The 13,690-nt window shown below is 43.9% G+C and overlaps 2 protein-coding genes and 1 pseudogene across 2 annotated transcripts; 1 reads left to right on the top strand and 2 right to left on the bottom strand.

The window, feature by feature from the left end:
* The window catches only part of LOC133078017 (large ribosomal subunit protein eL31-like), an 86,449-nt pseudogene that overhangs the window by 35,257 nt on the left and 37,502 nt on the right, over nucleotides 1-13,690 (top strand).
* LOC133078621 (probable protein BRICK1) lies at nucleotides 5,001-5,189 on the bottom strand. Its single transcript, XM_061173724.1, has one exon. The coding sequence runs from the start codon at nucleotides 5,187-5,189 to the stop codon at nucleotides 5,001-5,003; it is 189 nt and encodes a 62-aa protein (XP_061029707.1).
* On the bottom strand, nucleotides 7,871-9,046 carry CHST4 (carbohydrate sulfotransferase 4). The gene has a single exon (XM_061172872.1). It carries the CDS (start codon nucleotides 9,044-9,046, stop codon nucleotides 7,871-7,873), a length of 1,176 nt encoding a protein of 391 aa, XP_061028855.1.

The following is a 13,690-nucleotide window of genomic DNA, read 5'->3' as shown; positions in this document are numbered from 1 at the left end:
GGCAGAGAATTGGCATCTAATTTACCCTTTAGATAGGTCATTCTGGTTAGTAAATGGGAGGTGAACTATGAGGGCAGGGCAAGAAGAGGCCTGTTAGGAGGTTCTTGCAGCAGTTCAGGTGAGATTTGAGGTTGGCTTGGATGAACATTGTAGCAGTGCAGATGGTGAGTGGAGATGGTCTGATTCAGGGTACATTTTGGAAGTCAAGCTAACAGGATTTGCTGATGGACAGGATTGTGGAAAGTGAAAGAAAAGAAAGAATCAAAGGTGACTCTATTCCCCCAAGACATTCCTTAAACAAAATTTTGCCGTTATGAGGGTGGAGAGGCAATAAAAAAAACAAGTCATAAACTTTCTGCTTGGAGATTTGCCTAAAAAACAGTTGGAGGGCAATCACTAAGCAAGTATTTGCCAACTGCTTCCAGATGGCAATTGGTTGGTTCATACACCCTGTGAACACATGCAGCTCTTTAGACAACCAGCATAATTTGCAGCTTCTCTTGCGATGATAATATGTATCACTATTAGAAATACAATTCAACTTAATTTTTGAATCTCTGCTTTATCCACCCTCCCACCTGCCACCCCACTTGACCAGCACTTCAGAGCTGTTGGCTTTAAGATTCAACTTCCCTTATTTCACTCAGACAGGAAACTCTTAAATGTTGGTTATTTCTTATCTGAATCTTTAAATATGTCACTGTGTTTCTGTGATTGGCCTTTTAAAAAGTATTACATAAAGACTGATCCCTTTACATAAAATGAGGCTGAGATCAAGCTTTCATTTATTAAACAAATATTTATTGTGTGCCTACTAGATGCTAGGAACTGTGCTAGGCATTGGTTATACCACGGTGAATAAGATAGACTCTGCCCTCAAAGAGCTCGAAGAACACATAAATTGGGCAGTTTTATTACAATGTGATAAATGCTATAATAGAAAGCATGTAAAAGTGGCATTCAACAGAGGCTTAAGGATCAAGCCAGGAAAAACTTCCAGAGGATATGTTTTAGTTGAGAACTGAGGGATCAAAAAAATGAGCCAGAGAAGTTGAAGGTGGGACAGAACAGGGTATGCCAGGTGGGAGAAGCAGCATGATCTAAGATCCAGATGTGGTACATTGGTAGAACTTCACATTTGAGATGGGGGAAGTAGAGTCTAAGAGGGAGTTCTTAGAGAAGGATGCAAGGGACAGATCTTGAAAGGCGTTCTAAACCTGAAAGTTCTTATGGAGAGGGGGAAAGGGTTGCAGGTGAGTGTTGAAGTGATCATACATTGATGGAGGTGATTATAACTGCCTGTGAACTAAGCTGCCCTCATGTGATTTTCTCCATTCAGAATTTGCCTGCTTGGGCTTGGGAGAAGGCAAGGAGAAGCCAGAGTGTTGGGAACGTCCAGGGTTATGAGTGCTGAAGACAATTCAGCATTTCTCCAACTGCTCTTTCTCAAAACATTCTACTGACAGATGTTAACAGGATGAAAACGTCCTTGGTCAAAGAAGTTTGGGAGAACTGCTATATACTCTAATCCCTTCTTAATATGCACATAAACATATTTGAAGTTCTGAGGGTCTCACATTTGAAAACCCAGTTAAATTTAGTGTAGTCAACTTTTTTAAGCTTATTTGCATCTAGAATGGCCTGTGTGTGTGTGTGTGTGTGTGTGTGTGTGTGTGTGTGTGTTGCATCTGCTAAGGTCTCATAGTTTGATTTATGATGGATCAGATAATCATTCACCTTACCACTACATAAAATAACAGGAGCCTTTATTTCTTTTCATTCAACATGTTTAAATTATCTGCAGTTAGCCATTTAAGTCCACATTGATTTAGGGTAGAGCGATGGCTAACTTTTTCTGAAACGTACCTCATTCTTTATGAACCTATTTTATGTTCCTATTCCATTTGTTATCAACTCTTGTCATAAACTTAAAAAACAAACAAACCATAAACTAGCTTCCTTATTGTTCATCCAGAATCATAAGAAGCCAATGTGAAAATTGGCAAGGAAAGCTGGACCATGCCAAATGGTTAGGATTAGGGCTGGCAGGGAGGACAGCAGTCAAGAGTTACTTGTATTATTATTTTACTACTAATAATAACCAGTGTTTTCATGGTCTTTACAGTTTACAGATTACACTTATATGTGTTATTTTACATAATCACATTCAATTATTGATGAGCAAGGTACAGCTATCATTGGTGAGAGCAAGGAACATAATTTGGGGAGATGACAAATGAAAAGACATGTTGAGGAAAAAAAGATAGGAGCTGGGTGGGAAAGTTTAAAAACTACTGGGGACAGTAGTCTAAAGCATGCATTCCCAATGGAGGTGAAAATTACCAAGGGGATGAAAAGCAGTTTTGGGGAGACCAAAAAAAAAGAGTAGATATTATGGTGGTTTGTGACCCTCCAAAGGGCCACCATACAAAAACAGACATGCAGTGTATTTGCGGTATTAACATTTCATGGCAGAGGTGCAATTAGGGAAAAAATGTCTAAAAAGGCTTGTTGAGGGTGAGGGGGTGATAATAAAAAAAAGGTTGAGGAACTGTGCTGTAAACTCTGTGGTGCCCATGGAACTTTTTGACGTTTGTCAATGATTCTTCTGTTCTCAGACATGTTAGACAACTCATTTGTCTAGCACAGTGTCTGCTCATGGCTTCATTTGTCTGCCCGTCTTCCCCAAGGCCCTAAATGACCATGTTTTGCCCCTTTAAACTCTTCTCTTCAAGCTACAGCTAACTGAATTAGGGTGGGCGCAAGCAAAGACCGGTTAAGGCATAGATTGGCCAGTGAGTGACCGGGAAGCCTGGCTGCACTCACTTCCTCTCATCAGGCTTCTGTGGTGCTGTTCTGTATTGTTATAATGTCTCCTCCACTTCTCCCTTTGAGATGACTTGAGTGGGTATCAAAAGAGCCCAGGTTATGACATCTCCCCAGTCAAGACGCTTTCAATCTCATTTGAGTGAGATTGAATGTAATTGAATGAAGATGGAAGAGAAATTTATTTGAATCATTAGCTCTTTGTCCTTCATATATTAATCATATATTAGTTAAGGGAGGGCTTTCCTGTACATTGTAGGTTTGGCAGCACTCCAGGCCCCTCCCCAGTGGATTCCAGAGACACCCCCCTCCCAAAGCGTGACAACCAAAAATGTCTCTAGGCGTTGCCAAATGTCCACTGCAGGGCAAAGTCACCTCTGGTTGAGAACTACAGATATTGAGAAACTAGAGTATCAGAAAATTATCCATCTCCTAATGGTATCATTATGAGCAGAAATGCCATAAAGGGTTTGTGATCTGCTGTTAAACATCACCTTAATAAGGATGTTACCAGAAATTATGGAAGACAGTCCTTGAGAGCCGAGACCAGTGTTGTTACCAAGATATTCACAGCTAACAATAGTGAGCAGCAGATGCTTTCTAAGCATGTTCCGTATATTAACTCATTAGTTCTCCTGGCAACTCCAAGGAGTTGGTACTACTATTATTCTACCCACCCTACAGGTAAGGGAACTGAGACATGAGATGTTAAGGGACTTGCTGAGGTCACCCAACTGGTGATAGCAAAGTCACCCAGGCAACCCAGTTCTAGAGCCCACGTTCTTTTTTAATTTATTTTAATTTATTTATTTTTGGCTGCGTTGGGTCTTCGTTGCTGTGCACGGGCTTTCTCTAGTTGTGGCGAACAGGGGCTACTCTTCGTTGTGGTGCGCAGGCTTCTCATCATGGTGGCTTCTCGTTGCAGAGCACAGGCTCTAGGCGCGTGGGCTTCAGTAGTTGTGGCACACAGGCTCAGTAGTGGTGGCTCGCGGGCTCTAGAGCACAGTCTCAGTAGTTGTGGCGCACGGGCTTAGTTGCTCTGCGGCATGTGGGATCTTCCTGGACTAGGGCTCGAACCCGTGTCCCCTGCATTGGGGAAGCCCCCAATTAGGCATTTCAGGCCATTATGTTTTCTCTAGACATGAAAGAGCTCATTCCCCAAACCTAATTACTAGGCCTGAGAAATTTAGATCAAATTCATCCCTCATCTATGTTCAAACTCATCCTTAGATCCCATGCAGCTCAATAGGCTTGGGAGGCAAACAAATGCCTTCCTAGTTTGGGGGTTGGGGGCTGGAACAGATGTCTCCAAAGTGGAAAGGCTGTTTTGCAGGACACAGTCCTCTATACTCATCATGGGTCCTCAGCTCCCCGAATTCCCCATGTCTCATAACTGAATGTACTGCCACTCGCATCCTTGAACTCTGGTGCCAACCACCTGAACACTTCAATAGGAGATGTTCCATTGCTCTCTAAATCTCGCTCAGCACTGGGTCAGAGTTTTATTTATTTATTTATTTATTTTAAAGTTGAGTTTATTAGGGAAATATGAAATGTTAAGACACCCCAAGTGACAGAGAACTCTGAAAATGTCTCTTTTCAAGCCAAGTGGAGGCCTGGCCTTGACCTTCCCAAAAGGACAAGAAACTGGTGGGTTAGCAACAACATTCTCTGGCAGCCACCTCACCGGGGCTCCTCAGCCAGGACTGCTTCCCACCCCTGGCCAAAGTTGGGGAGGAGACAGACTATTTATAGAAGCAAAGCAAAGGCAATGAGAGCTGTAACGAAAGGCTGAGAGAGAGAGAGAGAGAGAGAGGTGGGGAGGACCCAGACAGAGTCCTAGGCTTTTGGTTCTTAGCGCCTCAAATGTGTTGACAAGTAGTTGTACAAAGTGTTACTGAAGAGGTAAAGTGCCTAATGTTGTTTCTGAGAGTTCCCCTGGACTCCTCCCCACACGCCACATCACACTGCTGGGTGTACATGGCAGAGCCCAAAGGCCACATTTTTGAAAAAAAGAAAAACAAGAATAAGCCCTGTGGTTCTTTAAGGAGAGAGGAAGGAGCTGAAGACTGCTGGGGCCTTTCCCACGAGGCCTTTTCGTTCTGTAAAAGCAGCTTCCCAGCAGCAGCATGGCACAGTTGTAGGTGAGGGTCTCACCGTTTGTCACCCTCGCTTCATTCAGCTCTCTGTTCAAGAGCTGTCAGTTTCTCGTTTAGTGTTGCGCGTCTTGAACGACAAGACACATCAAACGAGTTGAGAAAGTCTGCGATTTTCTTGATGCTGCTGGTGATGACGTCAATGTACTCCCGGCTCGCCCAGTCCTGGTGAATCTCCCGCTGCACGGGATCCTCTTGTCCCACCATGGCTGCTGCCTGAGGAAGCGCGACTAGGTCAGAGTTTTAGAGGTTATATAGCATGACTTTATACTGCACAGTCTTATGTTATATAAAAGTGCCATTATAGTATTGTTATATATTCTCTAAACTTTTTTGGGCAGGGTGCAATTTGAGGTTAAGGATAAGATGCTACAAACAAATAGAAATTAATTTAGACCAGAGCTGTCCGATAGAACTTTTGCAGTGGTGGAAGTGATTTATATCTGTGCTGTCTAGTACAGTAGCCACTAGCCACACATTGCTACTGAGTACTTGAAAGATGGCTAGTGCAACTGAAGAACTGAATTTTTTTTAAATTTTAACTTATTTAAATCTAAACAGCTACCAGTGGCTCATATATAAGGTAGTGTATAGGCTGTCTTTCAAGAGGATGGCTACTAGCTGTCTGGACCTCATCTGACTTAGGACTTGGAATATAGGAAATTTAAAGCTGTTTTAAAGTAGATCTTAAATAAGATCCTGAGATTTCCATGTGGCTAGTCTCTTCCCTTGTCTCGGGATGGGTGACTCTTTTGGAGATGGAAAAGCAAGCAGCTCTGTGCTCCAGCATCCCACAGAGATGGTTCCTAAGGAAGTTGCTAACTTTAAGACAATTCAGGTAGAGGCTGAAATTTCAGAGGGGAAATCAGAGATGGTCGAGTCTATCACTGTCTCTCCCCCTCACTGGCCCTCTTCACTCTGTTTGCACCCTCACCTACTGCCCTGGCCTTATTTTCAACGTTGGGGAAATTTTCATAGTTTTGGAAGGTTTGGAGAGGCAAGAAGCATTTGCCTGGGAGATTCTAGGCTCTCGAGGAGGGTCTAGAGTGGCTTGGGTTTAGGTATTAGAATAAATTCACTCCTTTAAAGCCCATATAAATTAACATCAAAGACCCAGCTGGCAGAGGTGCCTACTCAAGCATCTCAGGTGGTGGTGCAGCCCAAGAGCTACTCGGCGGAATGGAGTGGGAGAATTCCCATCTGACATCAAGGGAGCTTTGTGAAGTGAGGACCATGTCAAAAGTGGGCGCGGGAACAAAAGGAAAGATGAAATAATGGTCTCTCAGAATTGAATAAAGCGAAATGTTTGGAAGGTCAGGACCCAGAGGTTCACGGAGTTCCAGACATACATAGACCTTCCTATTCCTTCCAACCTGAGGACAGCACCTGTGTCAGGAGTAAGTGCTTAGATACTTGGCATGTGCTGAAAAGTCACCTGCCTTGGAGCAAGAAGGCAAAGAGTGCTGCTGCCCAGGGCAGGGTGTACCATTGTCAGGCTGGCTGTGGAAGAGTTACACAGAGTCAATTGATAAACATAGAGAATCCCAGCCTCACCTGGGAGATTCCATTTCCAGCAGATCTGAGGTAGGGCATGGCAAAACACATCTTTAACAGGTGATTCTGATACACAAACTAGATCTGGGGAATCCTGCAAAGATTGGGGGAAACAACTTTTCTTGTTAGGGGCGGTGACCAGGAAGAGCTGAAGAGCACCAATCGTATTATAACCGAGGTCCTCTGGCTGAGGTATGAGATGAAAAGAACTCCAGAACCTAGAGTGATACACCTGGTATTATTATAGCTTACGCCGCACACAAGAAAGGGCTTAGCTGCTAGCTGTTTACTTTCTACAAATTCTTAAGAGGGCAGTGTATCGATCAGTATTGATCAGTTTAGACTTAGTGCATCATCTGAACCAAACACTGTCTTAACAGTTTTTGCTTTGTGTGGGTGATAGATAATAACAAAAGTATTTTTTAAAAATGTATAAAGATGAGAATATATATATATATATGTATAACTGAATCACTTTGCAATACACCTGAAACCAACACAACATTGTGAATCAACTATATTTCAATAAAAACTTTTTAAAAATTAAAAAATAAAATATTCCAGTCAAAAGAATCTGTAAAGATGTTTAGGCTCTTAGTTAGGATCCCATAAGAATGAGCATTTACTACTAAATAATTAGAAAGCATAAAAAGGTACACTCCAAACAGAATCTCATTTTGGAATTTTAGTGTTAACAGATGGCAGCTTAACAGGTTAAAATAGGAAAACACTGAGGGGAACTGATATCCAGATTGGGCCCAGCCATCCCGTGAACTTAAAAGCTTCCTCTGTTGTGCAGAGATTTTGTTCCGTATTTGTGGTAATCGATAGCTGTGATGGCCAAGCTCACAGGTAAGCATCCAGCCCTGTTGCCCATTCTCTTTTTGAATCCACTGGGAGCTCTGAGGGCTCAGAGTTCACATCCCTGGTGAATGTGCTGGTGGGCTGTTTGGTGGGAGACCCATTTCCCTGGTTTTTCCTGTCTCTCTCCTTTCCCACTGGGCAAGATGTGGACAGACGAGTTTATGGATTTACTGCAGTGATACTGCATGGTGCCACATAGGACCCAGGCCACAAAGTCTCTGAGGTATGCATAGGTAAGAAGGCCAAGAAGAGAATAAAGACATTACTTCTGTTTCATTGGTGGAGTGTGCCCCTCACATAAGGTTCCTAAGTCTCTTCTCTAGATATGAGCAGAGACGCAAAGATTTCTTGACTTGAACATGTTTGGGCACAACTCATGCTCACACATACACTGACACACACGGTCAAGGCTCAGAAGCTGCCATCAGTTAACGTGGCTGAAGCTGGTGCCAGGTGGAGACAGAGCCTCCTCAACCCTCTTGGTAGACTTGCTCATAGGGGCTCCAGGTAGACAGAAGATTCAGCGACAGGTTTGTCTGCTCTTGCTCAGATGTGACAAGGTGGTAGCCCAGCAAATTCATGGTATTCCTGCAGACTTTCTGAAGCCGAGAAACCTTTTCATAAGGCAAGGACCTGCGCCAGGCCTGCGACACATTGAGGGCATTCCTGGCATTTGTGTAGAAGGCATGCTTACCCACGCCCTTGCCTCGAGTGATGTTGTGCACCCAGGTCTGGAGCTGGGGCAAGAATTTCAACCCTGCATAGTCATACATTCGGGCAGTCTGGGCCAGGGGGTCCCGGACCAAGTCCTCATAGCGCACGAGCAAGTAGCGCTGCCTCAGGGCTTTGGGCAAGGACTGCACAGCCTTGTAGATCTCCAGCTGGCTTTGGCAGATGACTTGCATTGCATAGTAGGGTTGATCCTCCTTTTTGAGTTTCTGCAGATGCTGCCCCATCACAATTTGGCTGTCAATCACGAGTTCCTTCGTGGTGTGTTCTCGGGAACGGAACACCGCCCGGGGGTCCCGGACCAGATGCACAATGTGCAGATTGAGGGAAGGGTCTCTCAGCAGCGGGTAGAGCACCTGCAGGTTGAAGAAACGTACCTCCTTGAGCACCACGTGGCTGTAAGTGCGGCAGGCCTTCTCCACCACCTCAAAGGGCTCTTGATTGCACAGAAGCTTACAGTGAGCCTGGGGTATGATCTGATCTCGTGGGAAGATGTTGCAGGCAGGTGGAGAACACAGGGCCCGGCTGCCTTCCCACTGGAAGAGGCTGGACTGTTTTCGGGGGCCAGGTTTCATGTAGGCATCAAAGACGCTCATGTCACACAGAAAGACGGCCCGTACGAGATCCCGCACTGCCGTATGCAACCTCTGGGCAGTACTTTGTGTGAAGGTCATCCAGACGTGCCAGGCAGGCTCCATCAGGTAGAAGACATCTGGGTGCTGTCCAAAAAGCTGCCCTACGAGAGAAGAGCCAGAGCGCCACGAAGACAGGATGAGCACGTGCATGTACGTGGGCTTGGGTTCTTCCTTCATCTGCAGGGAGTTGAAGTTGTGGGAGTACAGAAGGATGAATAGAACAAAGACAGCCATCTGGGAAGCCAGGAACAGTAGTAGCTTCATTTTTTTGGGCAGTATCATGCTGAAGTAGAAGACCTTCAAGGAACAAGCAGAGGGGCTATGTTAGGCTAATGTTTTGGTATCTGACTTCCATCCCCTTTCTAGCCAAAGCTACTTTCTCCCTGACCCGCACCAAGGGGCAATGTAGAATGCTGGAGCCTTCTTGCAATGCATTGCACAAATCCTTCTCCAGATTAATTCCTGTCCCTTGCAGTTAGTGTGCCCATAAGCTCTATTTCTTTGTAAGCTCTTTCTTTTTAGGCTCTTTACTTCCTCCCTCCTGGTCCTCCTTGTCCATGGAGCTACAGAAATGTGTGAACTCAGCCATATTTCATGAATATAGGGAAACCGGTTCACCCTGGTGACACACATGTCTTCACACAGGCCATGTAGGCAAAGCTTAACCACAGTCTGACCCAAGTTTTGGTTCAATGTCCCATGATTCCTTCAGAAACTACAGGAGATAAGCTGACTTGTGAGGAACTGCCTTGAGGCCCGCCCACCCATGCCCATCTTGAGGGATAGTGCCAAGGCCATTTCTCACTACCCTCCTTCATCTCAGTTAAGCACAGGACTTTCAATACCCTGAAGGATATGGCTGCAGACTGTAAAACTGCTTGGCTTTGGTTTGGAGTTGTCTCCTCAGTGGCAAAGTGCCCGTGGCACCTATCATCTGATCACCTCTGATTTGGTCTCATCCTGTGGGACTAGGGACATGAGGAGCTGACCCAATGCTGTCCTCGTGTCTGTGTATGCAATAAACTATCTGAATCTATTTGGGTTGAATCGTTGTTGCCTTAGCAGCCAACTGTATGAAACTGTGGCAAGCCAACCTAAGAGCTGCAATAGTGATGCTGTGGCCTGTTAGCCACTGTGCTGCTGCTTGGGGTAATGTTAGACCACTTGACACAACTTACTCAGGGTTGCTCAGTACAGTTGGGCATGTTGTGTACTGCCCAACCCTAGGGAATGCCACTTCATCAAGAATTTAAGATATTTATTATTTAACAAAATGTCTGGTAGGTGACAGTTAAGTATCTTGGTTCAGTAGGATAAGTACATTAGGATGGTTTTCCAGTTCTTAGATGTTAAATATCTAGAGAAATGAATTTCACTTTGTAATTTACACTAAGGCTCAAACAGACTGGTGGCAACGCTAACTTACTCCCTTCAAACCAGGGCTTTGTGTGAAAAGACCACTGTTCCCAGTGCCATACTAGAATATTACTCCAGGGGAGCTCTTAACTCTCTTTATGGGTTGAGATGACTCTGGATCATTTTGGGTGACTTCCTGGCATAAATAACTATTGAGAGATATAATAGATATTTCACATAGTGTAAAATGTTAACAGTAGCAAGGTGCTAATTTGCATATCACTCTATACTCAAGAAATTCTTCCTTCAAGCTTTAATAAAGAAGAGAAAATATGTTTCTAGACAGTAATTGCAGCTGGGTTTAAGATATGCTATTTTCCTGGTGATAGGTCTCATCACCAATTTTTTTTTAAAGTTTTGAATAGCTAATAGTCACATGGTTCAAATTGATTTTAAGAGTATCATTATCATGGACATTAAATCAGACTCAGAATTTAAAAGAAGGCTTCCTAAGATTCCACATGCAGGAAGGGAATAAGGACAGTGCTTGCCAGCCTGTAGCCTAGCCTGTCACACTCCAGGTCTTTAACATATTGAATATTAGGTGAGGGGAAATCCTATGACAACAGTTATGTCTCTGGAGGAGACCTATAGTCATAAATTAGAAAATTTCTAGAGCTATTTGTAAACAGGCGTAATGACATACTTTTTGAAAGAGTCATAGAATTTTTCTAGGGGAAAGAACACCTAAGAATTTTACCAGCTGCTGAATCAATAATCTCTTCTCTATTTACTGACAGCTAGTATTTATCTACGAGCTGGTGTTTTATCATCACTATACAGTGAAATATATACTTCCAACACCTGTCCTCCATCTGTCCATTTCCCAACTTGCCCCCAAATAGCAACTGGGTTCATTTTTTAATGTGTCCTTTCAGTTGCTTTATGGGTACACAAGAAAATTCAAATGTATATGTATTCTTAATTTTTCCCCTTTTTATAGCACAAGAAGTTGCACGTTATACACACTGTGCTGCAACTTGCTTTGTTAACTTAACAATATGCCTTGGAGAGCTTTCCCTGGGAGTACATAAAGCGTTTCCTCATTCCTTTTTACCACTGTGTAGAATTTTATTGTATAGATGTACCACAATTTATTTAACCAGTGTCCACACTGATGAGCTTTTGGGTTGTTTCCAGTCTTTTGCCATTTCAAAAATTTCAATAATGACCTTTATGTTCATACATCATTATATAAGTATGTAAGCTTACTCCCCAGAAGGGATTGCTGAATCAAAGAGTATGGGTATGTGTACCTTTGGTATCTGTTGTCCAGACAGCCTTCATACTGGTCATAAACCATTCTGTGTGTCTAGAAGTCCAGAGATTCTAGAGAGTAAATTTTAGAGGAGGAATTGGGCAGTCACAGATGTGACTCTTGGAGTTTATAGCTTGCTTCCTGAAGAGGTAGAGCATGCTTTGCCAGCCCATGGGTTTCCCTTGGAAGTCCCCTGAACCTTCTAGGAAGTGTGTAATGACCTCAACCAAACCTTGAGTGACAATGGCCCAGAAACCCCTCTCTTTCATTCATTACAACAATGCATTTCCTCCACATGTGCCAAAAGATCCAGTGAGGATCATCTCTCCTAGGTGCCAAAAAAAACCCCACTTTGCTATATGCTAGGAAAATGTCGAATGGTAATCCTTGTCTTGGCCCTGAAGGTTAGAATGGGGCCAGCTAAGATATGTTCCTATTCTTTTAAACTTGAGCCCAAGAGGAAATGATTAGAAAATAAGCCATTTTTGACGAAGGCTCAAGAATACCCACCCCCCAGCCCCCCAAGTATTGAGGAAATGACTAGCAAGAGATCTTCTCCCAAAGGCAGTATGAGTATGAGGAAAAGTTTGGAACAAAGATAGGAAATAATGGAGCAAAAGAGAGAGGAAAGAACTTGACCTGTGTACAATTATAAGGATAGAATTTTATATGCAGGGCCTATAATCGGCTCAGGAAAAAGCTAACATTTCCTAGGGACTAGCAACGTAGACCTTTCAAAAGTACGTCCTCCCTCCCCCTATCTGGCTTTGGGCCAGCTCAGTGTTTGAGAAGGCTAGCATGCTCTGAGCCCTCTTTGCCTGCCAATAGCTCCTGGACTCATGCCCATTCTCTCCCAGAGCTGGAGCCTGGCCTTTGAACTCATCCCCAGTTGTCCTCAGGCTTTAATTGACCACGGTTCTCAGGAATTCCCAAGGAAACCCTCCGACTTCTTTCTCTGCTTTTTCTTTCCACGAGCAATTTCCCTGGCCAGAAGGAAAGTATGCTTTTGTAAAGTGAGTCCCATCTCTTGTCGCTGGGATCTAGACACAACCTGGATCTAAGCAACCCATGACGGGGCTGATGAGAACAGTCAGGGGACACTTTAGGGTGTGTCTCAGGGAAAGCTTATCTCTGCAGTCACTGGAATCAGTGGTAGAGGTGGCTCCAGGAAGAGAAGGAAACTCAAGGCTTTTCATGGCAGTTTCCTCTATTCTAACCATCACCTCTCCTCAGCTGTCCTATATTAACTTCCTCTGTAGTCCTTGGGGTCAGGAAGCATTTGTGAGCAGTCTGTGACGTGACTTCCATCTCAGAGTCCCTAGTCCACCTTCCTAAGTGTTCCTTTATGGCTATTTGAGGGCATGCTTGAACCTGCCCTCCCTGTTATCTGATCCTGAATGCGCTAGCCTGGTCTTGATAGTAAGTGGCCTCTCTCTTCTGTCTCTCATTTCTCCCCCTCAGCTCTCCCCCTCATCCACTGCTGCCTTGAAAAGCATCACGAAAGGGTGGTAGTGACGTAGCACCTACTTCAGGCACAGGGACTCTGAGGCACCAGGATGGGTGACCTCACCCAGCAGCCTGACTACAGAGGGCTGAATTATAGATGACCCCCAAGTCCATATCGTGTAGCCTATTAGAAACAAAATGATGAATTCTGAGGAAAAAACCAAACATACATCAATTTAAGAGCCCTGGATTCCAGCCGATGACAAATTTGTAATTTATATTTCCCAGTGAGATTATGCCCCCAAAACCAGAAATTAGAGATGGCAGAAGACATTTGCACAGAGAGAAAGGAGAGCTGGATCGGGGAGACCTGCATCCACACACATAGCTGCAGAACCTGGAAACCTGTGAGATAAGCACCTGGGCAAAGGATATCCATACAATAACAAGCTCTAACTAGACTGAAGGGTCTTTGCAATTTCTGTGTCTCTAGTAACAACGACAGTGCCTGGCGTCTAGTAGGGGCTCAAGAAACATCTATTGAATGAATGACTGAATGAACAAACATTCGTAGCGTGTTTATTACTATTTGAGGTGCCCTCATTGACATGGGTAAGGAAAGCAGGACAAGATATTTTTTTATTTTGCACATATAAAAGTATTTAACTTCCAATTAGAAGTTCCAGACTTATCCACAGCCTTACAAGATAGAAGTCTCTTCTACCATGGCTGACTCACGGGTCTCATAATTTAATCTTATTTTACATCTGAACAGCGCTCCACAACTTTGAAAGCCCTTTTAGCCA

Source organism: Eubalaena glacialis, chromosome 18 (assembly GCF_028564815.1).
Source record: "Eubalaena glacialis isolate mEubGla1 chromosome 18, mEubGla1.1.hap2.+ XY, whole genome shotgun sequence".
Classification (NCBI taxonomy): domain Eukaryota; kingdom Metazoa; phylum Chordata; class Mammalia; order Artiodactyla; family Balaenidae; genus Eubalaena; species Eubalaena glacialis.
The sequence above is the reverse complement of the archived record's forward strand: the minus strand, read 5'-3'. Positions and strand labels throughout refer to the sequence as shown.